This window comes from Haliotis rufescens, unplaced genomic scaffold (genome assembly GCF_023055435.1).
Source record: "Haliotis rufescens isolate VD_foot unplaced genomic scaffold, xgHalRufe1.0.p SCAF_15, whole genome shotgun sequence".
In the NCBI taxonomy this organism is placed as follows: domain Eukaryota; kingdom Metazoa; phylum Mollusca; class Gastropoda; order Lepetellida; family Haliotidae; genus Haliotis; species Haliotis rufescens.
In genome coordinates, this window is record NW_025963835.1 from 12,323,703 (window position 1) to 12,350,459 (window position 26,757).

The following is a 26,757-nucleotide window of genomic DNA, read 5'->3' on the forward strand; positions in this document are numbered from 1 at the left end:
AGTGGGATCCAATGACAATAGTTGATTAGTCAATGGGATCCAATGACAATAGTTGATTGGTCAATGGGATCCAATGACAATAGTTGATTGGTCAATGGGATCAATGACAATAGTTGATTGGTCAATGGGATCCAATGACAATAGCTGATTGGTCAGTGGGAATATATGACAATAGTTGATTGGTCAATGGGATCCAATGACAATAGCTGATTTGTCAGTGGGAACCAATGACAATAGTTGATTGGTCAATGGGATCCAATGACAATAGTTGATTGGTCAGTGGGATCCAATGATAGACAGCAATAGCTGACTGGTCAGTGAGAACCAATGACAATAGTTGATTGATCAATGGGATCCAATGACAATAGTTGATTGGTCAATGGGATCCAATGACAATAGCTGATTGGTCAGTGGGAATCAATGACAATAGTTGATTGGTCAATGAGATCCAATGACAATAGTTGATTGGTCAATGGGATCCAATGACAATAGTTGATTGGTCAGTGGGATCCAATGACAATAGTTGATTGGTCAATGGGATCCAATGACAATAGTTGATTGGTCAATGGGATCCAATGACAATAGTTATTAGGTCAGTGGGATACAATAGCTGATTGGTCAGTCGTATCCCATTTCCAGCGGAACCTGGTAGCTAGTGGACACACCTTGCTATTATGCAGCACCTCAGGTTTGATAGTATCTAAGTGATACTGTAGAGGTGCTTGCTACTTGCCTCTACAGAGACCTGAATACTTTGACGTTTCGTGAAGAAACTTACATTGGACACCTATGGTGGGTTTAACATGAAACAAAGCAACAACAAGCATTACATTGTGGACCATGATAAAACATGTCTTCATGGTCACCTAGAGTAAGGGACATGAAGGTCAGGACATACAACCACAGGCACTTGACAACTATTGGTACATTTGAAAGACAAGAACATGAATCATCTGGAGTTAGTGAGGATGATTTATCAAAGCAACATAACCGCACGGTACACAAGAACTGAGTTTCACACACTGTACTCATTGTATCAGGAATTGAACCTGGCCTTCAATGTGAGGAGCGAACACTTTGTCTACTACCTGAAACTGACAGGACAGTACTAATCTAAGTAGTCGGACTAATCTGAATTCTTGTAACCTCTGTTATATATCTTCAGCATGGAAGCATTCATTCACATTGTTTATTGCTTAACACTGCACAGCAATATTCCAGCTGTATGACGGCGGTCTGTAAATAATTGAATCTGGACCAGATAATCCAGTGATTGACATCATGAGCATTGATCCATGCAATTGAGATACAATGACAAGCATCAACCAAGTCAGCAATCCTTACCACCTGATCTGTTACTTCTATTGACAAGCATGGGTTGCTGAAGACCTATTCTAACCCAGAACTTTCTTATTGGCTGTAGAGAGTGTGAGTATTATTAGAAAACTTCAACCTGTATTTTGTTGTAGTCCCAATTGAGTGGATCGAGGCTCATGATATCAATCACTGGATTGTCTGGTTCAGATTCGATTATGTACAGACTGCAATCATATAGCTGGAATATTTGCTGAGTGCGGCGTCAAACAACAAACAAACAAAACTTTGTTGAAGTCAGCACTATTTCAGTTACATCTTGATTCACGTAAGAATTGTAATAAAAGTTCATAATTAAACATAAAAATGTGATCAGCTTGTTGCTTTTCACATTGGAAAATCAATATGAAAATATGGAGTGTCAAGTGCTTTTGCACACACCTGTAGACAGAGACATTGGCAGACTGCACATCACATACAACTGTTCAGTGCTATGCAATGTTTTCCAAGAGTAACAACTAGAGCATTTCAATACAAGTGATGGGGCAATAATATGAAAATATGTGTTTTGCTTAATTTCTTAGAGTATCATAAGTTGATCTTCTCTACTTCCTCCTGTATGTATTGCATACTGAGAATGTCGTCAGCACCTGGTAACAGGGCAACTCATGGTAACACAGGGCAACACATGGTAACACAGGGCAACACATGGTAACAGAGTAACACAGAGTAACACTAAAACACATATGGTAACACAATGGCAACGTAACATATGGTAATATAGAGTAACACAAGGGTAGGGTGACAGAGGGAAAGAAGTGTAACACTAGAGAAACTGGACAACACTCTGTGTGTGTGTGTGTGTGTGTGTGTGTGTGTGTGGTGCTGTGTGTGTGTGTGTGTGTGTGTGTGTGTGTGGTGCTGTGTGTGCATCACTTTGTTACGTCTACCAGGTCAGGGCATCACTATGTTACATCTACCAGGTCAGGGCATCACTATGTTACGTCTACCAGGTCAGGGCATCACTATGTTACGTCTACCAGGTCAGGGCATCCTTATGTTACGTCTACAAGATCAGGGCATCACTATGTTACGTCTACCAGGTCAGGGCATCACTATGTTACGTCTACCAGGTCAGGGCATCACTATGTTACATCTACCAGGTCAGGGCATCACTATGTTACATCTACCAGGTCAGGGCATCACTATGTTACATCTACCAGGTCAGGGCATCACTATGTTACGTCTACCAGGTCAGGGCATCACTATGTTACGTCTACCAGATCAGGGCATCACTATGTTACGTCTACCAGGTCAGGGCATCACTATGTTACGTCTACCAGGTCAGGGCATCACTATGTTACGTCTACCAGGTCAGGGCATCACTATGTTACGTCTACCTGGTCAGGGCATCACTATGTTACGTCTACCAGGTCAGGGCATCACTATGTTACGTCTACCAGGGCAGGGCATCACTATGTTACGTCTACCAGGGCAGGGCATCACTATGTTACGTCTACCAGGGCAGGGCATCACTATGTTACGTCTACCAGGACAGGGCATCACTATTTTACGTCTACCAGGTCAGGGCATCACTCTGTTACGTCTACAAAGTGATAGCATCACTGCAATATAACCTCAAAAGAATGATGGCATCACTACTACATATCCTCTAAAAAGTGATGGCATCACTCCTACTTGACCTCCATTCTACATATCCAGGCCTACATAAAGAACTTATGAAGGAAGGCACAGTCGGATAGAAAATGATTTCATGTAAAAACGTATCAGAAGATGTTCCATTGACATGACATGATACACAAATGGGTGGCACCAGTCTGGCACCATGAAAATAAATTACTACACGGAGACATTATGTTACCACATCTTTCCAAGTTAAAATATCATGTTGCAACATCTACATACGGAGATATTTGAGATATCTTGTTACCATATTTTCCAAGGTTAAGGGAAATAAACTTACCAAGCCTACCTAGGTAGAGATATTATGTCACCAAGTCTGCCTAGGTAGAGATATTATGTTACCAAGTCTACCTAGGTAGAGATATTATGTCACCAAGCCGACCTAGGCAGAGATATTATGTTACCAAGCCTACCTAGGTAGAGATATTATGTTACCAAGCCTACCTAGAGAGATATTATGTCACCAAGCCTGCCTAAGCAGAGATATTGTTACCAAGCCTACCTAGGTTGAGATATTATGTCACCATGCCTACCTAGGTAGAGATATTATATTACCAAGCCTACCTAGGTAGAGATATTATGTTACCAAGTCTACCTTAGCAGAGGTATTATGTCACCAAGCCTACCTAGGTCGAGATATTATGTTACCCAGCCTACCTAGGTAGAGATATTATGTCACCAAGTCTACCTAGGTAGAAGTATTATGTTACCAAATCTACCTAGGTAGAGATATTATGTCACCAAGCCTACCTAGGTAGAGATATTATGTCACCAAGTCTACCTAGGTAGAGATATTATGTTACCAAGCCTACCTAGAGAGATATTATGTCACCAAGCCTGCCTAAGCAGAGATATTGTTACCAAGCCTACCTAGGTTGAGATATTATGTCACCATGCCTACCTAGGTAGAGATATTATATTACCAAGCCTACCTAGGTAGAGATATTATGTTACCAAGTCTACCTTAGCAGAGGTATTATGTCACCAAGCCTACCTAGGTCGAGATATTATGTTACCCAGCCTACCTAGGAAGAGATATTATGTCACCAAGTCTACCTAGGTAGAAGTATTATGTTACCAAATCTACCTAGGTAGAGATATTATGTCACCAAGCCTACCTAGGTAGAGATATTATGTCACCAAGTCTACCTAGGTAGAGATATTATGTTACCAAGTCTACCTAGGTAGAGATATTATGTCACCAAGCCGACCTAGGCAGAGATATTATGTTACCAAGCCTACCTAGGTAGAGATATTATGTTACCAAGCCTACCTAGGTAGAGATATTATGTCACCAAGCATGCCTAAGTAGAGATATTGTTACCAAGCCTACCTAGGTAGAGATATTATGTCACCAAGCCTACCTAGGTAGAGATATTGTTTCCAAGCCTACCTAAGCAGAGGTATTATGTCACCAAGCCTACCTAGGTAGAGATAATATGTTACCAAGTCTACCTAAGTAGAGGTATTATGTCACCAAGCCTACCTAGGTAGAGGTGTTGTGTTACCACATATTATGGTTACCTATGTACAAATCAGAAGTTACCACATCTTCCTGCACATATAATTTAGCCACTCTAGGACCAATCAAGAGGAAGAGGTCTTGATGCTTCATTTTACAATAATGCATTGAATAAAATGTTAAAATACTTCTGAAATAAAGAAAAGAAGAACCTTTAAAAAAATTCCAATATTGATCAAAATAAGAAAATAGTCTTGAATCCTTGATAAATTCAAGAAGACGAGCTCTCATAACAGTACAGCTCAGGGATGTCTATTGTCTGTGTCTGAATCCTACACACACAGGGTACTTCCTTGGTGTATCGGCAAATACACAAACAGTTCTGTTGCACTGTAGCCCAAGCTGTTCGGACACAAACCTGTTGGTGTAGTTGCAGAAATATGCATGGGGACAATGAACTCACCCCACTCCAGGAGGGTTAACATATATGTTCTTTTTTAATTCACTATGATAAGTATGAATCACAGCTGATAAAAAAACCCAAAACGGACAGATTTTCTCACCAAAACATTTCCCGTAAAACAATAAAAAATTATCTTTTTCCTCCACAGTGCCGTGCTGGAGTGAGTGAGTGATTTGGGTTTAACGCTGCTTTTAACAGTATTCCAGTTATATCGCAGCATGTCAGCTTAATGTGGGAGGAAAGCCCGAAGCACTTCAGTGAAACCCACAAACACGGGTATGGTGCTGACAAACCTAGAAACATAATTGGGGCGAACCGGGATTCGAACCCACAATCATAGGTTTCTGGTGTGCCCAAGGGACGAATTCTGCACAGCGAATCTCGGCGCCTTAGACGACTGGGCCACCCGTGCCCCCCCGTGCCCCCCCGTGCTGGAAGAACAATGGTTGGTCATTGTTAGTGGTTGATAATCTGAAAGGTTTGTATGCCAGGCAAGAAAATAATTCACGTCAGGAATTGTAGCATCAATTTACATAAATATCTTCACATAGCATCATAACAAAAGTATGCGTGGCAACAATACTGTTAGCATCATCAACTATCCAGTGTTTCTTGTAAGCAAGGATTATATCCTACCTAAATATTATCCTGGGGGAAGTTTTACTCTAGAGTTTAGTATCTATAGGATTAAACACACTGGTATGGGTTCAAATTCACTAGGGAGTATCATCCTGACACAAGAGAATTTCATCCCCAGGATAAAAAGAGGGTAGGATAATATTCACTCTTACATATCATACCTACATTCTATTATGATATGCATCTTGGACCCATCCAACAACTAGCTCCATTTTGAGGTCAGTTTGAAAAAACCGATGCTAAATCTAGAATCCAATCATATTTCACCATTCTTCCATAATCTTAAGCAGCAATATCAACAGTACTCAGCCTGACTTTAGCATGCCATCACAAACACAACATCGTGTAGCATTAGGACTTTCCTCCTGTCTTAGTACTGAGGGAAACATCCTTTCAAGTTATATTTTTTTTGTATGACAGTTCTGTGATTCATTTAAATATATTGAGGTGAAGTGAAATGCGGTTTAACATTGCATCCAAGATTATTGCACTTATATAGCGACGTGCATGGTCATATGTTTGTGTGGCTGCTCGTACTAGTCCGGACTGATGCCGATTTATAGTGCTAGCTCAATGAGATACCATGCCGCAGTTTAACATGAATACCCCACTCAGACACTGTATACTGACTCCAAGCCGACCGGTCCTTGTTTTAGCCCTTTAATACCGAGCGCAAGACAAGGTAACAACAAGTACCTTTTTTTAACGTCTTTTGGTATGACGCGGCCGGGGCTTCAGCTCTCCGGGAGGATGCTCTACTACCAGACCACTGAGGCGGTCCTTAAAATATATTGAGGGCATGATCGGATAATGTGGCCATTTTGAAAACAAATTTAAGCTGAACTCTTGTTTTGAAGCATCTTAGTTTTCCTTCGTTTCAACCAAATGAGAAACGGAAATTCTGTGCTAAGTTAGTGAGTGGCAATAGCCTGAGATGGATAGGGACTGGCAGGTTATGGAAAGAGGCTGTCGTGATGACTGTGATGAGACAGATGGCGTTGGTGACGTCACTTCTAAAACAAAGCTATAGTGTCGACTGGGTCCTGGGTATTGATCAAAATAGGACAGGGATACAATACACTGGATTGCTGAGGAGTGGGACATCAAAGTTGATATCAATAATTTTCCCCATCATTAACAGAATCCAGCTAAATGTACATCAAGATTTACGATACATGATAATCTCAGTTATTTGAAGAATCTATCTATGAACAGATGTTCTGTTTTCAACACTGTACATCTAAGGCAGCATCAGGCCCTCACACACACTATTCACCTATCAACATGCACTGAACACTATACTGATAGATAAAGGTCTGTAATACCAGCTGGTGACTGATAATAAAACAAAAACAAGATAGATAAGGTTGCAAAAACAAATATATTACACTTTGGACCGACCTGGTAATTTTGTATCGTCATTGCAACAGCCAAATTTGATTGGTCACAGCAGAGCACACGTCATTGAGATACACCTCAAATCTGAGGTATTAACAAAACATTCATTTCCTACTTCCAACTGTGACCCCATATGCATGTTAAACATGTTGAAATCTGTTGTTAGAGTGAAAGAAAGTTTATCATTCCTCCATGTAAGAATGATAAGATCTGATTGGTTCACATCATCTATATTAAATACTATGTATCCCGCCTTAAAGGGAAATAAATTTTCCGCTAGGGAGAATAAATCCCTTATACCCCGCCAAGAAGAACACAGGCTGCACGTGTATTTCTGGAAGGGGGAATAAATCCCTCATGCATGCTTTTTACAAGTCAATGAAAGTCATATGACATAGCACAAATTAACCTCAGCTCAATCAGCTGTTTTCTATCAATTTTGAATTTGTTTTAATTCTTTTACAATGTCAAATTAAAACATGTCAGTAAGATAAATTCTTTGTAGCAGTGTCACGAGGGGTACATGGGGTTTTATGCGTTGTCAGGTTTTATACCCTTGCCTCTGGCTCGTCACATGAAACCTAACAAGGGACACACAAAACCCCAGGTACCCCTCATGGTACTGCTACAACATATAGGGTGCTTGAAAGCTTTATTCCTAAAACAACTGATGGAGGAATGTCAACCTAGACCTCGCAAATAGCATGTACTTAATTGTCCATGATGTATCAAAACTGCTGGAATAAAATGTTGTAAACAAATGGTAAAATATTGTTCCATTGCACAATTCCCAGGTCCTGTCAGCATGCATACAAACCCCATACAGTGGGACCCTGCTTATCTGGACTCCTGTCTCCAACAAATCTCCTTATCAATGAATATGTTGAAGTCTGTCACTTATAACTGCTAAAACATGCTAACAATGACTCAACACTGAAGTCAGGGCAAAACTACCATTTTAGCAGAAAAGCAATTGCTTATACCTAAAAAAGCACATTTATAACACCTGAAATAACACAAATTTTTCAGAAGTAACCTAAGTTTACCATCTATGCAGTGAATTATTAATTCAAATTCTACACAGTCAAACATGATATTTATTGTCTAACTTATTCATTATAATGATAGGTCGGCTCACATTCAAATATGAAAAAATAAATAACCATCACATACTACGAAGTAATATTATCGACTGATTTTGATGTTCAAATTTCATTCGTCATCATAGCTGTTTCTTGAATGAAAGTTGATTTGGTGTTGGTGAGACACGTATATATATTACAAAAAAGGAAATTAGAATGAATAAATTACTGATATTTGTTACAAATAAAATCTAACATGAACGGTCCCAAAATGAAGGAAATAGCCCGTAAGAGCATCTAATTTAGTAAAGAATTCTCGGGGGAGCATGTCCCCAAACCCTCCTAGCGCGCCCTACACTTAAATTAGCCAGGTGCGCCCCTGGAAGTTTTGAATTTACGATTTTAAATGAAATTTTATAATGGTCAGATCACTTTTTGTCTTAATTATCTCATCAGTCTGATAATTTCCAAATGTATAAAAGAATTTAAATTTTATTATCGTGTTTGAATTTTGCTACAACCTTTTCGTAAGCTTTAGAAAAACAATTTCTACAAGCATCATCCAGAATACAGGAATTCTTGATAACAAAGTGTGGATATGTTGGCATGCGTAAGTATGGTTTTACACCGCTTTTAGCAATAATCCAGCAATATCTCGGCAGGGTCACCAGAAATGGGCTTCATATATTGTATCCATGTCAGGAATCAAACCCGGGGCTTCGGCGTGACAAGCGATCGCTTTAACCACTAGGCTACCCGACCGCCCCGTGGATAGGTAGGGTGTCACTGTGTATTGCTAGAGGCTGTATGAAGGCGGACAGGGCAGTGTAAGCAAATCACCTGGGGAACATTTCACAAAGCGATCTTAGCGCTATGACTGACATAGGTCTACGTTAAAGTATGGGAGTAATGACACCTTAGTACTAAGATCACTTTGTGGAACGGCACCCTGGAGCATGTGTGACGGCCTGGGCCAGACGTTCACACATCGCTCCCAAAGGTGATATACATGTTTGCTGGTGAGTGGTTCAGCTCCGAAGTGTGTCAACAAACACAGATTATGCACACAACCATTTCAGTGAGGATTTCATAATAAACAACCCGTCTATCTTCAAATATAGATACACCAAAATGCTTCATCTGACACTGACATTTGTGCTATTTTTTAAGCAAAAATAGCCTGGTTAAAGAGAACATTAAAACCCCATTGTCCCGGTTTTAACACACAATGATAGATATAGTACAGACAGCACAGTTTTGAGGAGAATAAAGTGTCTGTTACACCTACTCTTTGTGGTAGAAATATTCAGTTAGGAACTGACATACAAACTTTTGACACAGTCCCCGGCTGTAATGAATGTGTTCCACTTCACTCTCCACTCGGGAGGAACACATTGTGTTCTCACCCCAAGATGGAGTGACCCGTTTACAAGATTTACATCACAAATTAGGTTTAAATGGAAAAGAATATCACTAACAACTAATGTATACTAAATACATAATTAAGTTAACAATTGTACAAATGTAAAAGTATTAAAATGTCATGAAAAATGCTAAACTATTACGCTTTGAACACATCTCAAAACACAACATACTGAATGTTCAACAAGCCATCACAGCATAATTGGAGTTGGATTTCAAATACTGGATATATGAACACAACAGAGGCTCTATTTTCAATATACTTAACTGGCACTGTGACTGATACTATACACAGCATCAATCTACAGTCCAAGTCTTGTAGGATATGTTGTAGCACTTGTATATACACAGACCAAAGAACAGAGCCAAGCATCACTGCTTATACTGAGACTGAAGTATCACTGCTTATACTGGGACTGAAGTACCACTGCTTATACTGGGACTGAAGTATCACTGCTTATACTGAGACTGAAGTGTCACTGCTTATACTGGGACTGAAGTACCACTGCTTATACTGGGACTGAAGTATCACTGCTTATACTGAGACTGAAGTACCACGGCCTTACTGGGACTGAAGTACCACTGCTTATACTGGGACTGAAGTATCACTGCTTATACTGAGACTGAAGTACCACGGCCTTACTGGGACTGAAGTACCACTGCTTATACTGGGACTGAAGTACCACTGCTTATACTGGGACTGAAGTATCACTGCTTATACTGGGACTGAAGTATCACTGCTTATACTGGGACTGAAGTATCACTGCTTATACTGGGACTGAAGTATCACTGCTTATACTGGGACTGAAGTACCACGGCTTATACTGGGACTGAAGTATCACTGCTTATACTTGGACTGAAGTATCACTGCTTATACTGGGACTGAAGTATCACTGCTTATACTTGGACTGAAGTACCACTGCTTATACTGGGACTGAAGTACCACTGCTTATACTGGGACTGAAGTATCACTGCTTATACTCGGACTGAAGTACCACTGCTTATACTGGGACTGAAGTACCACTGCTTATACTGGGACTGAAGTACCACTGCTTATACTGGGACTGAAGTACCACTGCTTATACTTGGACTGAAGTACCACTGCTTATACTGGGACTGAAGTATCACTGCTTATACTGAGACTGAAGTACCACTGCTTATACTGGGACTGAAGTACCACTGCTTATACTGGAACTGAAGTACCACTGCTTATACTTGGACTGAAGTACCACTGCTTATACTGGGACTGAAGTACCACTGCTTATACTGAGACTGAAGTACCACTGCTTATACTGGGACTGAAGTACCACTGCTTATACTGGGACTGAAGTACCACTGCTTATACTGAGACTGAAGTACCACTGCTTATACTGGGACTGAAGTACCACTGCTTATACTTGGACTGAAGTACCACTGCTTATACTGGGACTGAAGTACCACTGCTTATACTGGGACTGAAGTACCACTGCTTATACTGGGACTGAAGTACCACTGCTTATACTGAGACTGAAGTACCACTGCTTATACTGGGACTGAAGTATCACTGCTTATACTGGGACTGAAGTACCACTGCTTATACTGGGACTGAAGCATCACTGCTTATACTTGGACTGAAGTATCATTGCTGAGAATAGTCAGGTAGAGTGAGAAGGCATAGTCAGGAAGAAGGAATAGGAAATTGTAGGGCGAGTGAGTGAGTGAGTTGGGTTTAACGCTGCATTGAACAGTATACCTGTTATAGCACAGCCTGTCAGCTTAATGTGGGAGGAAAGCCCGAAGTGATGCAGGTCTCGAACATCTACCACATCAGTGAAACCAATGAGCACGGGTATGGTGCTGACAAACCTAGAAATATAATCAGGGTAGCCAGGATTCGAACCCACAATCAAAGGTTTCTGGTGTGCCCAAGAGATGCAACAGTGAACTTAGATGTCTTATACGACTGGGCCATCGATGCCCATGGGTGGGGAGAGTCACTTCAGTCATTTAAATTCTGATTTTCTTCACATCCTTTTGAAACACATATTTAAGATATGAACTTCTGTCATTCTGAAGTTGCAGACCACTTCAAAATAGCCCTCTGTGCCATGACTGTTATTCATGACAATCAAATAATGCTGACTAACCAAGAAGAGGATGAGCAGCAGGACACAAGGGGGGAGGTCTCCAGCACCAAGATCCCCCATGTCCTAGAACGATGCTACTTAATACTAAACAAAACTAAACCTCTAAACTAATTAACACATGACCAGCAGTTCCACAGATAATGCATACCTTGATTATGACATTATTGAGTGACAATGTGTTATCTAGTACATAGGCGCCATATTTTGAAAGACATCAATCAGTTTGATTCTTAATCTGACTGGAGCGTCAATTTATAGCCAAGGGCACACAGCTGCAAATCCTGATACTATATAAAAAGACATCATCATACTAAATAAACCAATACCCAGATACAAAATGATTCTTTTTTAAACTCTGAGGAAGACAGCTTAATAAATTATAACATAAATATATTAGCTAAATAAATTATTTCTAACTATTTCTCAAGTTAAAAAAAGTTGTGAAAGTATAGTGGTCTTTAATAAGCGCAAAAACCTTGGTAAGATCTGTTTGAAAATATATTTGCCATTAGGAATATAAACTACATGTATATCAACTGTAGACATGTTTTCATTTCCTGGACAAATGCATTGGAAAATGTTTAAAATAACAAGAACACACTAACATAGTTGCCATAGTAACGATAAACATGAATTTGTACAGTACAACATCATAAAGTACAACCACAATAGAACAATCATACAACTAATACACAACAATACTACTTGTACAACAACTGATGAGTAGTCAGGTACAAATCAATACTACTTGTACAACAACTGATGAGTAGTCAGGTACAAATCAATACTACTTGTACAACAACTGATGAGTAGTCAGGTACAAATCAATACTACTTGTACAACAACTGATGAGTAGTCAGGTACAAATCAATACTACTTGTACAACAACTGATGAGTAGTCAGGTACAAATCAATACTACTTGTACAACAACTGATGAGTAGTCAGGTACAAATCAATACTACTTGTACAACAACTGATGAGTAGTCAGGTACAAATCAGTACAACATCCACCTCTCTCACTATCTCAAGAACACTATCAACTAAAACACTAAATATATTCTTGTACTGTTCACTACATATAACACTTTCCAGTAACATATTTAACACATATTAAGATTTGGCAAACAACATTCCGATGTCAGTGACAGAATTACTGTCACAAATTTTGGTTAATTCATTTTGTGCGGTTAGTGGAATATCATACTCAGATTAATTACTACAAATATCATAATCATTTGTATACTGCTCAAAAGAAGTTGAGGATCACACAATTCTTTCATATTACTATAATTAATCTGTCATGCCATGAGAGAATAACTATAACAATATGAAAATAATCACTGTCCTCAACTTCTTTGAGTAGTATATGTCGTATGGAAACATGTACATTTTGTGTAACTTCTCATATTCATAAAAATAGTCATTTCTTCAAGGGGAAATTGCATCTAAGTGATCAGTGATAACATTAAATGCAAAGAAAATGTCGGATACGATTGAATTTTTTAACTAAAAAATAGATAGCCAATTAAAATATATATTTGGTGTTAACACGTGTTGGTTACCATTGATCACATGCGTAGTAATTTACGTAATGAGAGCAGGAATTTAACCAGAATCGGACTTAAAAAAAAAGTTGTTTGTTGCATCATGAATAAATTATTGAACTTGTTCCAGAAAAAAGTAAAATGATTATCTCTGCTTGGTGAAGTAATCTTTCTTCATGATTGTGCTTTGCTATGATGCCATTATCAGAATCATCAGAGTCAGAAGCATCCTTGTAGGATAAATTAAGGGCAAAAAGAATAAGTCCCTTGATTTGCCACATAACAAGAGTCAGCTGTTTTTGAACTAGTAAATAGTTCCAGCATAAATTAACTCCTATATTAAATGCTGATACAAAATAGATACTCTACAAGTACTACATGATAACCGATACTCTCCTAAATCTACTAATAATGGATTTCTACATAGCACCATCGGTCTGAACTCCTATATAATTGTTACCATGGCAACAATGCCATGATAATATTTCATGATTATTATGTAATGGCATCACACATGCCCCAGGATTTCAGACTGTTTTCTCAACATACCTGTCAGTGACGTTGCTATGTATACCATACTGTGTCAGGTAAAGGATCAGCATTTTGAAGAGTTTCTCAAACTGTTTGCAATTATAAACATTTTGAGCCTATGAAATGGGTATACATGCACATAAATGAGTTAAAAAAATCAGAGATTTCTAATGAATTCTGAATTTTTAAAATCGAATTAATGCACAAACAATATCAGAGAATAATTTTGACAAGATATGTGATATATTTTATATTAGGTCCTCCAACTTTACTCGAAGTCATTAGCTATGTTTTGATTGAGGCTATCCTTTGATTGAAGAGAATTTTTTCCCCCTGAAAATGCATTCCTGTTAAATTACCAGCTAGATCATAATGAAGACTTAAACATATTTCCATGGTAACGTCATACATGTATCAATAATCTCCATGGATACCATGAAAACGTCAGAATGTGGCGACTGTAAACAATCAGCTGTTAGCTCGAGTACCAGGGTTAGTTGAAGTATCCTCGATGACCCGAGTCATCAAGGTTATCAGGTACACACCTTCGTTTCCGACACTACTGGATGTCCTATGATAGGTCTTCCTCGTCATGGCATACAAAATATACATAAATTTCATGAAGCCAAAACAAATTGATTATTTATTTTTTTTGCATACTGGGTCCTAATTGATTATTGAGGTGTAAATTTTAAATTGGTTCGCAATGTTTCTTAAAAGATTTCTCTTGTTCGCCAAATATATAAATATGTATTTTTTCTGTCCCTGGACATATTTATGAAACCATTGCCCATGATAAAATAGTGAGGTCTTGCACTTTCTTCCATTACAAGAAGCTTGGTGAGTGGGCTTCAATGATGAAGGATGTAAATTTGAAGCTTAAGATAAAACCAGGCACGCCATCCCACTTAAAGAAGAGTTAGTGAGTTAGGTTAAAAGCTGCTTTGAACAGTATTCCAGTCCTATGACGGCATGTCAGCTTAAAGTTGGAGGAAAGCCCCAAGTGATGCAAGTTATAGATGTTTACCACGTTGGTGAAACCCACAAGCACGGGTATGATGGTGACAAACCTAGAAACATAACTGGAGTGAACCGGGTTTCGAAAGCCATGACAATAGGTTTCTAGCATGCCCAAGGGACGCAACTCTGCACAGTTAACTGCAGCACCTCAGACAACAACTTTAAAGAATTGAAACAGAGACAGGGATGCTATGAATTAAATAATCAATTTGTTGTGGCCCAATACATATTTGTTTCATTAATCCTTGTTAAAGGCTTCGGTCATTACCTGATAGTGAATAAATGCAATGTATCTCTAAGATGAAGGGTGCTGTTTCACAAGGCGATTGTAGCATTTCAACTTTTGTAATTCCTATACTTTGGCATGGCTATATGACAATCGTAGCGCTTCGGTCACTTTGTGGAACACGGCCCAGATAAAGGTTGCATCATAATGAGTCAAACATGTTCACAAATAACTTCTTTGAGAGTCATTTTAGTTGGAGTACTAAGTAAGGATAACATTAATGGATGAACAACTTCTTTATTACAATTAGGAGCAACGTTTCAGTGTTGGTTCTAACACCGTTATTACCTTCTTGATAACCGTGTTAGAACCTACACCAAAACATCTCTCCTAATTGTAATAAAGAAGATGTTCATCCATAAATCTTATCCTTAGTAATGTTCACAAATGTCAAGCCAAGCCGCACATCCACAAGCCACACATCCACAAGCCACACATCTTCACAACGGCAGCTGAACATGTCGCACCATTCACTGTGAAGTACTTGACAGCAACACACTGCTGTCACTAACATTTGAAGCACATACTGTCCGTAGTCTACACCACTGTGATATTCCTCCACATGTCTGTGGTAGAAAAGCTATGACTGTCCTAGACACCCCTGTTTCCCACCTGTCCTAGGCAATCATGTTTCCACCTGTCCTAAGCAATCACGTTTCCACCTGACCTAGACATTGTAGGATTCGTCCACAAGTCTTCCTGTAGGCCCATGTTGTAGGATTCATCTACAAGTCTTCCTGTAGGCCCATGTTGTAGGATTCATCCACAAGTCATCCTGTAGGCCCATGTTGTAGGATTCATCCACAAGTCTTCCTGTAGGCCCATGTTGTAGGATTCATCTACAAGTCTTCCTGTAGGCCCATGTTGTAGGATTCATCTACAAGTCTTCCTGTAGGCCCATGTTGTAGGATTCATCCACAAGTCTTCCTGTAGGCCCATGTTGTAGGATTCATCCACAAGTCTTCCTGTAGGCCCATGTTGTAGGATTCATCCACAAGTCATCCTGTAGGCCCATGTTGTAGGATTTATCTACAAGTCTTCCCGTAGGCCCATGTTGTAGGATTCATCCACAAGTCTTCCTGTAGGCCCATGTTGTAGGATTCTTCCACAAGTCTTCCTGTAGGCCCATGTTGTAGGATTCATCCACAAGTCATCCTGTAGGCCCATGTTGTAGGATTCATCCACAAGTCATCCTGTAGGCCCATGTTGTAGGATTCATCCACAAGTCATCCTGTAGGCCCATGTTGTAGGATTCATCCACAAGTCTTCCTGTAGGCCCATGTTGTAGGATTCATCCACAAGTTTTCCTGTAGGCCCATGTTGTAGGATTCATCCACAAGTCATCCTGTAGGCCCATGTTGTAGGATTCGTCCACAAGTCTTCCTGTAGGCCCATGTTGTAGGATTCATCTACAAGTCATCCTGTAGGCCCATGTTGTAGGATTCATCCACAAGTCATCCTGTAGGCTCATGTTGTAGGATTCATCCACTTCTTCGCAGTGTGAAATATGTTGCCAATGCTATTGCACATCAATTGTTTTTAAAATGATCATGAATTTGACACTGTCCAGGGTAAGCCATCTCTGCCACCAGTAATATCAGAGAACATTCACTCACAGTAAGCTTACATCAGGTCGAACGACATCTCCTTGATCCAACCAATGTTTGGTGACAGTGTTGCAATAATCATTTGGTTACCTCACAGTTGCTCTCCCATCCAGGGACAAACAGAGTCACACAGTCCTCATACCACAATAGCGGGGAAGATGTTGTCACTGGCTACAGAGCGGAAACTGTTGTGGATGGAGATGCACTCAAATGTTGATGAAGATGATGATGACAAATCTTTGTCAACATGGTGCACGTCCTGGTGATGCCTCAGCAACAGATGAGTGTGTATCTTCTCGGTCTTCGTCTGTGGCTCTGGGGCAGCATCACTGCTGTCAGGGATTGAACTAAACATGTTTGTCGGTGAACTAGTACTGATGATGGGATGGGATGTCACAGACAAACATCACAACACGGCTGGGCTAGCATTGCATGATGGGATGGGATGATGTCACAGATAAACATCACTAGCATTGCATGATGGGATGGACGACAGAATCACAGACTGTCAGCATCACAACACATCTGGAAGTCTGTGTAGATTCAGTATGAGACTGCTTCTGAGGTATATGGAAAAAAAATTAACTTATTCTATTTACAGCAATTTCCCGTCTTGATCACAAAAACAACAATAGTGCTATAACACTACATCTCCCCACTGGGCATCCATAGTACCTTTGTGCTTGTATGGAATTCTATCAACACAAAACAACTTGTACACATGTACACTGCTGAGTGTTCTGTTGTCATGGTAACACACAAAAATATATTATCCCGCTTGACATTTCATTATCGGTGGATGGATTTCTAAAACGAATTGAGACATCATTCATAATATCTGATGAAGTCAATTCCTCTGTTGCCATGGATACCAAATGATGTAGTGATGGTTACTTGTTAGTTTGGTGTACAAGGGAGGCATATACACTGTCTTCCTCGTCCCTGAGTACATCTGGTTTATCAAACTCCACCAGTTGACCTTGGTCAAGAACCATAACTCTGTCATAAGAAGCAATAGTTGCCATTCGATGCTGAAAGAAAACAGAGTAGAGATTTAGGCCACAAATTCAACAGTTTGTTTGTTGTTTAACGCCGCACTCAGCAATATTCCAGCTATATGACGGCGGTTTGTAAATAATCAAGACTTGACCAGACAATCCAGTGATTGATATCATGAGCACTGATCCACGTAATTGGGATACGATGACATGCACAAATTCAACAAAAATGTGTCAGTATGTTGTGAGTGAGTTGAATTTAAAAGTAAGATAGAATAAGATAACACTATATTATCATAAAGGATATTTGGGTTACATCAGCACAAGGTCTCAGCCTATTGATAAACACACATTAAATAAACACGAAGATCACAAACGTAATTAACATTAAATGTGGCACTGGTGAGTAAGTGCTTAACGAGTGTTTATCACAAAACTTATTCTAAGACCACCAGGCCAACTGTGCCACTCTCAGCTGATGAAAAGTAAAGGAGTGCATCAGTGAGATTTCATTGTCAACCATCACACATACTCGACCGTGGCCGGCAAAGGGGGCAACTCCAGTAGACTTTATGAAGTATGAGCACCAGCCCAGGTAATCTGACACACAGGTCAGCAATGGTTTTCAATGGTCACCCATTCCTGCAGCCAATCATTTTCACATAGGTTGTGCTAATAAAAAAATCTGTTAACCTGGAGTGCCTATCTGACCACAGGGAGCACGGGTGTCCAAGTCGTCGCAATTCACTGTGAAGAGTTGTGTCCCTTTGGCATGCCAGCAATCGATGATTGTGGGGTCAAATGTTGCTTCACCCCTGTTATGTTTCTAGGTTTGTCAGCACCATACTCACATTTGTGAGTTTCACCGAAGTGGTAAACGTCGGATACTGCATCAAATTGGACTTTCTTCCACATTAAGCTGACATGCTGTGATATAACTTGAATACTGTTCAAAACGCGGTGTTAAACCCAACTCACTCACTTTCTGACCACAAACACCAGGAGCTATATTGCTGTTCTGCGGCAGGCTACTCACTGCGATGGTGAGGATGGTCTTGTCCTTGAAGCCGTTCTCATGAACAACCTCCTGCAGCTTGGCGTCCGTCTCCATATCTATCGATGCCGTGGCCTCATCCAGGACGATGATACGCGAGTCTCGCAAGAATGCTCGAGCCAGACACATTAGCTACGACAGAATCAACAAATCAAATGAGTTGCAGGATTATCATAGGTATTTGGAGTCTCCTGCTCTTACAATATATACTATTAGTCAAAAGTTAAGCACATTTGTATATATCTCAATCAAGAAGCTACGTTAACTGCACCTTAATAACAAATTATCAGCAAAATTTGGTTTCTTCAAACTGTGACATTCAGGCTAAAAAAGTGGTCTTTTGGTTCTAAGGTACTGCCCACATCATCATACAGTTAGCTGCATGTTTCGTTTTTATTTCCATTATAGAAAATACAATAAAAATCCTTAAATATTCCAAGTCCAATGGCAGTCAAATACTGTATTAAAGTATTTTTACTCATCAAGGAATACATTTATGAAACCATGGAAACTCACCTGACGTTGTCCCATGCTGAAGTTGTCTCCCCCTTCCGACACCTGAGCATCTGTCAATCAAGTGCGACTAGGTCAATACAGACACAGTACTTCATTTGGGAGAGAAACCTACTGTGTTTTGAAATTTGAAGGTGTCTCAAGGTAGATTCAATTATTTTTATTTGGAACCATGATGTGTAGCAAAAAACACATGTTCCCGTATCAAATGTATGTGTACAGTTCTGACAAATAACAGGCAGCCAATTTTGTATGGAGTGATAGGTAGGAGATCAATGTATAGGTTTTTGTGTGAAAAGGCTTAATTTAGAGGTATCAAATGGAAATTAACTGATTCATGTGTAATGCTTCTTCAATATGTTGTTTTTTAATATTTAGTTTCTTGCTCAACAGGCGCCATGTGTAACTGTTTACCGAGAGTTGCCGGCAGTGCTGCAACTGTCTCCCGGAGGTGGACGGTGTCCAGTGCCGCCCACACAGCCTCATCAGACTTCACCCCACTTGGGTCAAGGTTGTACCTGGAAAAAGAGGTGAGGTGAAATGGGTTTTAGTATTGTGTACAAGGTATTTTACTTATACAACAACATCACAAGTCACTAATGTTCCCATTTCTTTCTGACTATGCACCCATTCCTTCTGACTTTTATATGTTTGAATAAAGATAAAACTCCATGCAGTAAACTTTAGTGTATGCATGACCAGATTGTTTTACACATGTATTTAAATCCATTTTTCCAGGCCATGGTCAAACTTTTCCAAATCGTACAGTTTGTACCTATCTCTAAATATCTACAGTGGGTACCCGGGTAGGGTCGGGTAATAGGGTGGAGGGTACACGGGTAGTAAATTTGGACTCGTCCCAGCCCTAGGCTGAAGGCTTCCCAATGGTATGATGTCTGTAAAATTCTTGGAAATCCAATATAATGTGCCACATGAATTCCCTGTTTATTCCCAGGTCAATATCAATAGAAAACAATAAAATTACCATCCATAAAGCAAGGCCTGAAATATCTCATTACATAGCCTTTGATCCCAGTTCTCTCATTATCACAAACATTTTTATGACAATAATATCTAATTGATTTGAATTTTTATTAATAATGTCGTGAACATGAAACCATTTTATCATAAACCTATCCATGATGTAAGGCATTTTGCATTTTGAATAGCTGACCAATATCAGCTCAGTTGTTTGATAGGCATTACTTAGAAGTTGACAGATGACAAAAAGACACAATTTATGGATAACAACTTCTTTAATACTGTTACGGCAACGTTTTGGTATAGATCCTTATACCGTTGTCAAGCAAGTCAAGAAGCTGTTATCCATAAATTGTGTCTACTTTGATATCAGCTCGGGTGGTAAGACATGGAGTTATGTCCCCTGTTGTGTCATCAGCTTGGCCAGCTTTCCTGTGACGGGGTGTGCAAAATATGGTGAAAATATATTATTTACACTTGCAAATAGATAAACTTTACAATTTGATGTTATGGTATATGATATAGAGGTTATCACGCGAGTGTGTTTGGGGATGGTAAATATCCTGCATTAGGAATAAACATTGTATTTAGCGAGCCTTGGCAAGCTAAATACAATGTTTATTCCTAATGCAGGATATTTACCATCCCCAAACACACAAGCGTGATAACCTCTTTATCATATTATGTCATTCTTTAATTCCGTGCTTCAAAATCGCTTTCCCTCTCTCACAAACATTACCGAAACATTGCGAGTTTTCCTGGAATGCGCGCATTAATATTTATTACATCACAGGGTAAGTGATGTGTCAGTCGGACAGTGACAGTAGCCAATATAGTTCCAACTGAAATCTGTTTCTTATACAGTGGCGAAGCAACATATACGCAAAACAACAATTGTTTTTAATTGCCTTTCGAGGCAATCCATCGGTCTGTCCGCTAGAGTAACTGCCCTTTGTCAAAGGGAAGCTACTCTAACCCTAGTCTATGAGAGTGAGACGTCACGGCCACGGTCAGACGTTGTTGACAGTCGGTCGGTCCTGTCATAACGTTAAGAAGTGTAGTCAGATGTACACACAGCAGCAAAACCAAACAAGGTAACAATTCAAACATATTTCGGCCAAATCCAACTATTTTAATTTGTGGAGAAGGTTTCAAGCTGCAGAGGTCTACAAGCACAGATATTGCTACTGATCCCGCTTGGCTAGGCCTCGTGCCCTCGCAAAATTGTTTCGAAATTTATATCTCCAAAGTTGCCAAAACTTATAAAATGCCTTAGCTACGTCACAGTTATACACTGATTTTTAGCATATAAGACTGTTCTTTTGATAATGATAGCAATTATACCTGTAGTTTATCCAGATTCCCGATGGTTAATTCTGACTCGATTGCCAAATGACGAGGGCGACGCCATGTTTGTTTATAAACAGTGAAAGTAGTCCCTACTTGACCTTTGATATTTGCATCTCTATCTGCATATGACCTATGCATATAAGACTGTTCTTTTGATAATGATAGCAATTATACCTGTAGTTTATCCAGATTCCCGATGGTTAATTCTGACTCGATCGCCAAATGACGAGGGCGACGCCATGTTTGTTTATAAACAGTGAAAGTAGTCCCTACTTGACCTTTGATATTTGCAACTCTATCTGCATATGACCCCAACGGATATGGTTTTTATCCGTTGGCTTTATCCTGCCGAGAAACCTACCCATTATATGATAAATAAAGGTTATTATAAAGCAGTTTTCATAGCATCTCGTATATCAACCCTCAACCCTCAACCCCCTCATCAGAACTCTGGTCTTTGGCCCCCGAGCTGCTATGGGGGTCGAGGATTGATACTAGGGCTGGGACGATACACCAACTGTGCCATCTGATACGTATCATGATACCTTGCTCACGATCCAATACGTATCATGATACTTGCATATGCTCTTATCTGTGGTGCGTAAGCCATCTTTATTATAGACAGGATGGCCAAATACACTGACAAATTACAGTTTTCAGTGTAAAGTAAAGCGCAATGGATGAAAATATGTATGTTTTCACTACTCAATTTCACTGGTAATTAGTGCTTGGTGTAACATTTATTGAAGATTACATTTAAGGTAAGAATCGATATTTATTACTTTGCGTGTGACTGTGATCCATACTTGTATCAAGAAGTAACAAATCGTGTTCCACCGATGCATCGGTGTATCGTCTCACTACTAGTTGATATGGGGTATGATATGATCGTTTGTTTGTTTGTTTGTTTGTTGTTTAACGCTGCACTCAGCTATATTCCAGCTATATGATGATGGTCTGTAAGCAATCGAGTCTGGCCCAGACAATCCAGTGATTGACAACATGAGCATCAATCCGTGCAATTGGGATCTGCCATCTCATAAACTCAAAGTATCATATATCACATCACATGATATATAAATACATCAAACATACTGCATCCTTTATCATACACATGCTAAATAACTGAACAGACAAGTCTTCAGTCTCACCTCACAGAGCCATTAAACAAAACAGGATCCTGAGGGATGATAGACAACCTTGACCTCAATACACCAAGGTCAACCCGGGCAATATTCTGACCATCAATAGTTATCTCCCCTGATGACACCTCCAGCATGCGGAATAGTGCCAGAGTGAGAGACGTCTTGCCACTGCCCGTCCGACCACAGATCCCGATCTACAAGAGAACCAGTCAGTTAAGTGGGTCAAGTTATAGGAGAAGTTATATGCAACACTGAAAGGCCACAGGCCCATAGTACAGTTCTATTTTCGGGGGTGGTTGCAGATATGTTTAACAGTTCATATTCCAATTAACATAGCATGATAAATAAACATTGATAGTTGTTTAAGAGTATGATTATCAGTTGTTGACATGATCAATATATTTTTTTGCTAAGAGGGATGTACATAAAAAGGCAGTTCTATATATTTACTTTTCAAATCGTCATATTTCGGAGAAACTAACAGAAAATGAAACTCATCTTCAATCACATTTAAATCACATTGCTCACATATTCTCAATTCTCTGGCTGTTTCTGGGTCTGCCTTCTTCAATCCAAAGTCTAAGAGAGTTGCATCAAAATAGTATTCTGGGGAAATATTTGTCCTCCAAAGCTTGTCATAACTGCATTTTTCTAAACTTAAAACGTGCGATGACCATTTTTGTAAGTTGGTTTGTTGTTTAAAGTCGCACCTAGCAATATTCCAGCTATATGACGGCGGTCTGTAAATTATCAAGTCTGGACCAAACAATCCAGTGATTAACATCATGAGCATCGATCCACGCAATTGGGATCGATGACATGCATCAACCAAGTCAGCAGGCCTGACCACCTAATTCCGTTAGTCGCCTCCTACCACAAGCATAGTCACCTTTTACGGCAAGCATGGGTTGCTGAAGACCTATTCTACTTAAGTTTTTGGTGTATAGATACCAAAACTGTGGTGCAGGTCGATCTTTGATGTTTACCACTATGGTGAAACGCACGAGCATGGGTATGATGCTGACAAACTTTGAAATATTATCAGGGCGAACTGGATATTCGAACCCATAATCATAGGTTTCTGCAATGCCTAAGGGACTATAACAACTTGGCTATCTCTGCCCACACCAGCAGTATAAGCAACCGACAAGAGAGAGGTCATTCCATAGAGGAGTGAAAAATAAGGGTAGGCAAATAGACAAGGGAATTGCCAAAATATTTTCGATATTATGTTTTAGGTGTATGTCACACTTCATGTGGTGTCAGATTACACTGGCATTCCAAACACTATACAATAAAGTAGAACAATTTGGGATTGTGTATGCCTCGTATCTGAATCAGAGGCTTTGGGATTTCAGAGATGTTTTGATGGAAACACAAAATGCTGTTCAGGGTAGGAAAAACTAATTATGTTGATAGAATATGAAACAAAGCTTCCTACCTTTTCACCAGCTTTGATGGAGAAAGTAACATGATGGACGATGTCATCAAGGTGACTGTCATACCTCAAGCTGACTATGTCAAACTCGATTGCACCCTGTTCTGGCCATGAGTCTGACACCTGGATATTACCTGAAATATATGTGAACATCTGGTCAGTCTGTGAATGAATGGTCAGTTGGTGAACACCTGGTCAGTTGGTGAACACCTGGTCAGTCTGTGAATGAATGGTCAGTCTGTGAATGAATGGTCAGTTGGTGAACACCTGGTCAGTTGGTGAACACCTGGTCAGTCTGTGAATGAATGGTCAGTCTGTGAATGAATGGTCAGTTGGTGAACACCTGGTCAGTTGGTGAACACCTGGTCAGTCTGTGAATGAATGGTCAGTTGGTGAACACCTGGTCAGTCTGTGAATGAATGGTCAGTTGGTGAACACCTGGTCAGTTGGTGAACACCTGGTCAGTCTGTGAATGAATGGTCAGTTGGTGAACACCTGGTCAGTCTGTGAATGAATGGTCAGTTGGTGAACACCTGGTCAGTCTGTGAACACCTGGTCAGTCTGTGAATGAATGGTCAGTTGGTGAACACCTGGTCAGTTGGTGAACACCTGGTCAGTCTGTGAACACCTGGTCAGTCTGTGAATGAATGGTCAGTTGGTGAACACCTGGTCAGTCTGTGAACACCTGGTCAGTCTGTGAATGAATGGTCAGTTGGTGAACACCCGGTCAGTTCGTGAACACCTGGTCAGTCTGTGAATGAATGGTCAGTCTGTGAATGAATGGTCCTGTTGGTGAACACCTGGTCAGTCTGTGAATGAATGGTCAGTTGGTGAACACCTGGTCAGTCTGTGAACACCTGGTCAGTCTGTGAATGAGTGGTCAGTTGGTGAACACCTGGTCAGTCTGTGAACACCTGGTCAGTCTGTGAATGAATGGTCAGTTGGTGAACACCTGGTCAGTCCGGGAATGAATGGACAGTCTGTGAACACCTGGTCAGTCTGTGAATGAATGGACAGTCTGTGAATGAATGGTCAGTCTGTGAACACCTGGTCAGTCTGTGAATGAATGGTCAGTTGGTCAACGCCTGGTCAGTTGGTGAACACCTGGTCAGTCCGTGAATGAATGGTCAGTCTGTGAATGCATAGTCAGTTCATGAACACCTGGTCAGTCAGTGAACACTCTGCCAGTCTGTAAACATTACTGGTATTGAAAATACTATTTTGCTATCACCTTTTCATATTCTAAAAGCAATATTTCATCAACTCACTGAAATCTGTTTAGGTTTATTTATAACTGTAAAATATGCTACCGCCAAACACATCCGTCACTTTCAGGGAATACGATGACGTATTTCTTCTAAACATGCAATATAACATGCCATCAAAGCTGATAAATTAACTCTATAGAAAGTGCGAACTGACCATCCTTGTGTTTTTGGAACTCGGTGGTCAGCTGTGTGTATTCCCGTATCCTCTCTACAGCATTCATGTTCATCTCGACCTCCGCTGTCATCCGCACCAACCAGTTCAACAGTGCAGAGATCTGACCAAACATCAAAAGCATCACATGACCCACCATCTACTGATATGGCATCACTGTTCACTGACGTAACACCAAAAATCATGTAGTGCACTCTCTTAATAAAATACAAACACATTAACAAAAACAGACCCGTGAAGATCTGGGGTAGAATAGGTCTTCAGCAACCCATGCTTGCCGTAAAAGGCGACTAACGGGATTGGGTGGTCAGGCTCGCTGACTTGGTTGATGCATGTCATTGTATCCCAATTGCGTGGAACGATGCTCATGATGTCAATCACTGGATTGTCTAGTCAAGACTATTATTTACAGACTGCCGTCATTTCATATGAGTGCAGATACTCAGTAATCGTTGTTTGGAACGGATTCAACTCACCATGAGGGCATACATGATGCACAGCCCGATGAAGGCAGGGTTGGTACTCCCCAGGGCACCCGCACTCAGACTGGCGATGGCCGACAGAAACACAAGGAGGCAACCCAGATAATCCTGAAACCCAAATCTCCAAATCCTAATCGTGTGTGATATTATGAGCACTGAATGTTAATGACTGTACTCACTCAAGTAACCACTGCTGCTCAATTTAAACGAAATTAGGAAATTAATTTTAAAGGTAATGCAGCTCTACTTTGAAAAGGCAGTATGTTTATCTCCATTCCACCGTGACTGAATCAAACGTGAACTCTTCGGTGATATTGAGTGATATTTATGAAATAAAGGACAAAAGTATGCAATAACAGTCAAATGTTACTAAAAAAGTTCAAAATACAAAACAGACGCCGGTTAAAAAATACACAGTTGAATTTAAGGTCAAACGTACGCAATATAATAGTCAAATGTTACAAAAAGATGTCATATGAAAAGAAAAAACAATGTGTACTAAAGAGCGTCACACTACTAAAGGACACTGACAATAAAGAACGCCAGACGGCATTGCAATTTGTAAAACATTCTGAGTTTAATCGGCTTGTTCCAATGTGTATATGATAACTGCATGCTGAGATCCACAATGGATTACATCATTTTCATGACATCTGGAAAGTGAACGTTGTGCGAGAATTGCGCTTACGCTGTACTGTGCCAACCTAACACACGTTAAAACTACTTTCCTGCCTGATGGTGTGGTATAAATGTAACT

General features: G+C 40.0%; 1 protein-coding gene across 1 annotated transcript in view; it reads right to left on the reverse strand.

The window, feature by feature from the left end:
* Positions 1-6,944: 6,944 nt before the first annotated feature.
* Positions 6,945-26,757, reverse strand: part of LOC124111349 (ATP-binding cassette sub-family C member 9-like) — a 78,700-nt gene continuing 58,887 nt past the window's right edge. The window contains exons 25-32 of the mRNA XM_048396151.1: positions 25,995-26,108; positions 25,501-25,621; positions 24,082-24,212; positions 22,647-22,834; positions 19,579-19,682; positions 19,168-19,217; positions 18,634-18,783; positions 6,945-17,630 (exon numbers count right to left, since the gene is read on the reverse strand). Of these exons, the coding sequence (XP_048252108.1) occupies positions 17,490-17,630; positions 18,634-18,783; positions 19,168-19,217; positions 19,579-19,682; positions 22,647-22,834; positions 24,082-24,212; positions 25,501-25,621; positions 25,995-26,108 (999 nt within the window). The 3' untranslated portion in view covers positions 6,945-17,489. The remainder of the gene's footprint in view (positions 17,631-18,633; positions 18,784-19,167; positions 19,218-19,578; positions 19,683-22,646; positions 22,835-24,081; positions 24,213-25,500; positions 25,622-25,994; positions 26,109-26,757) is intronic.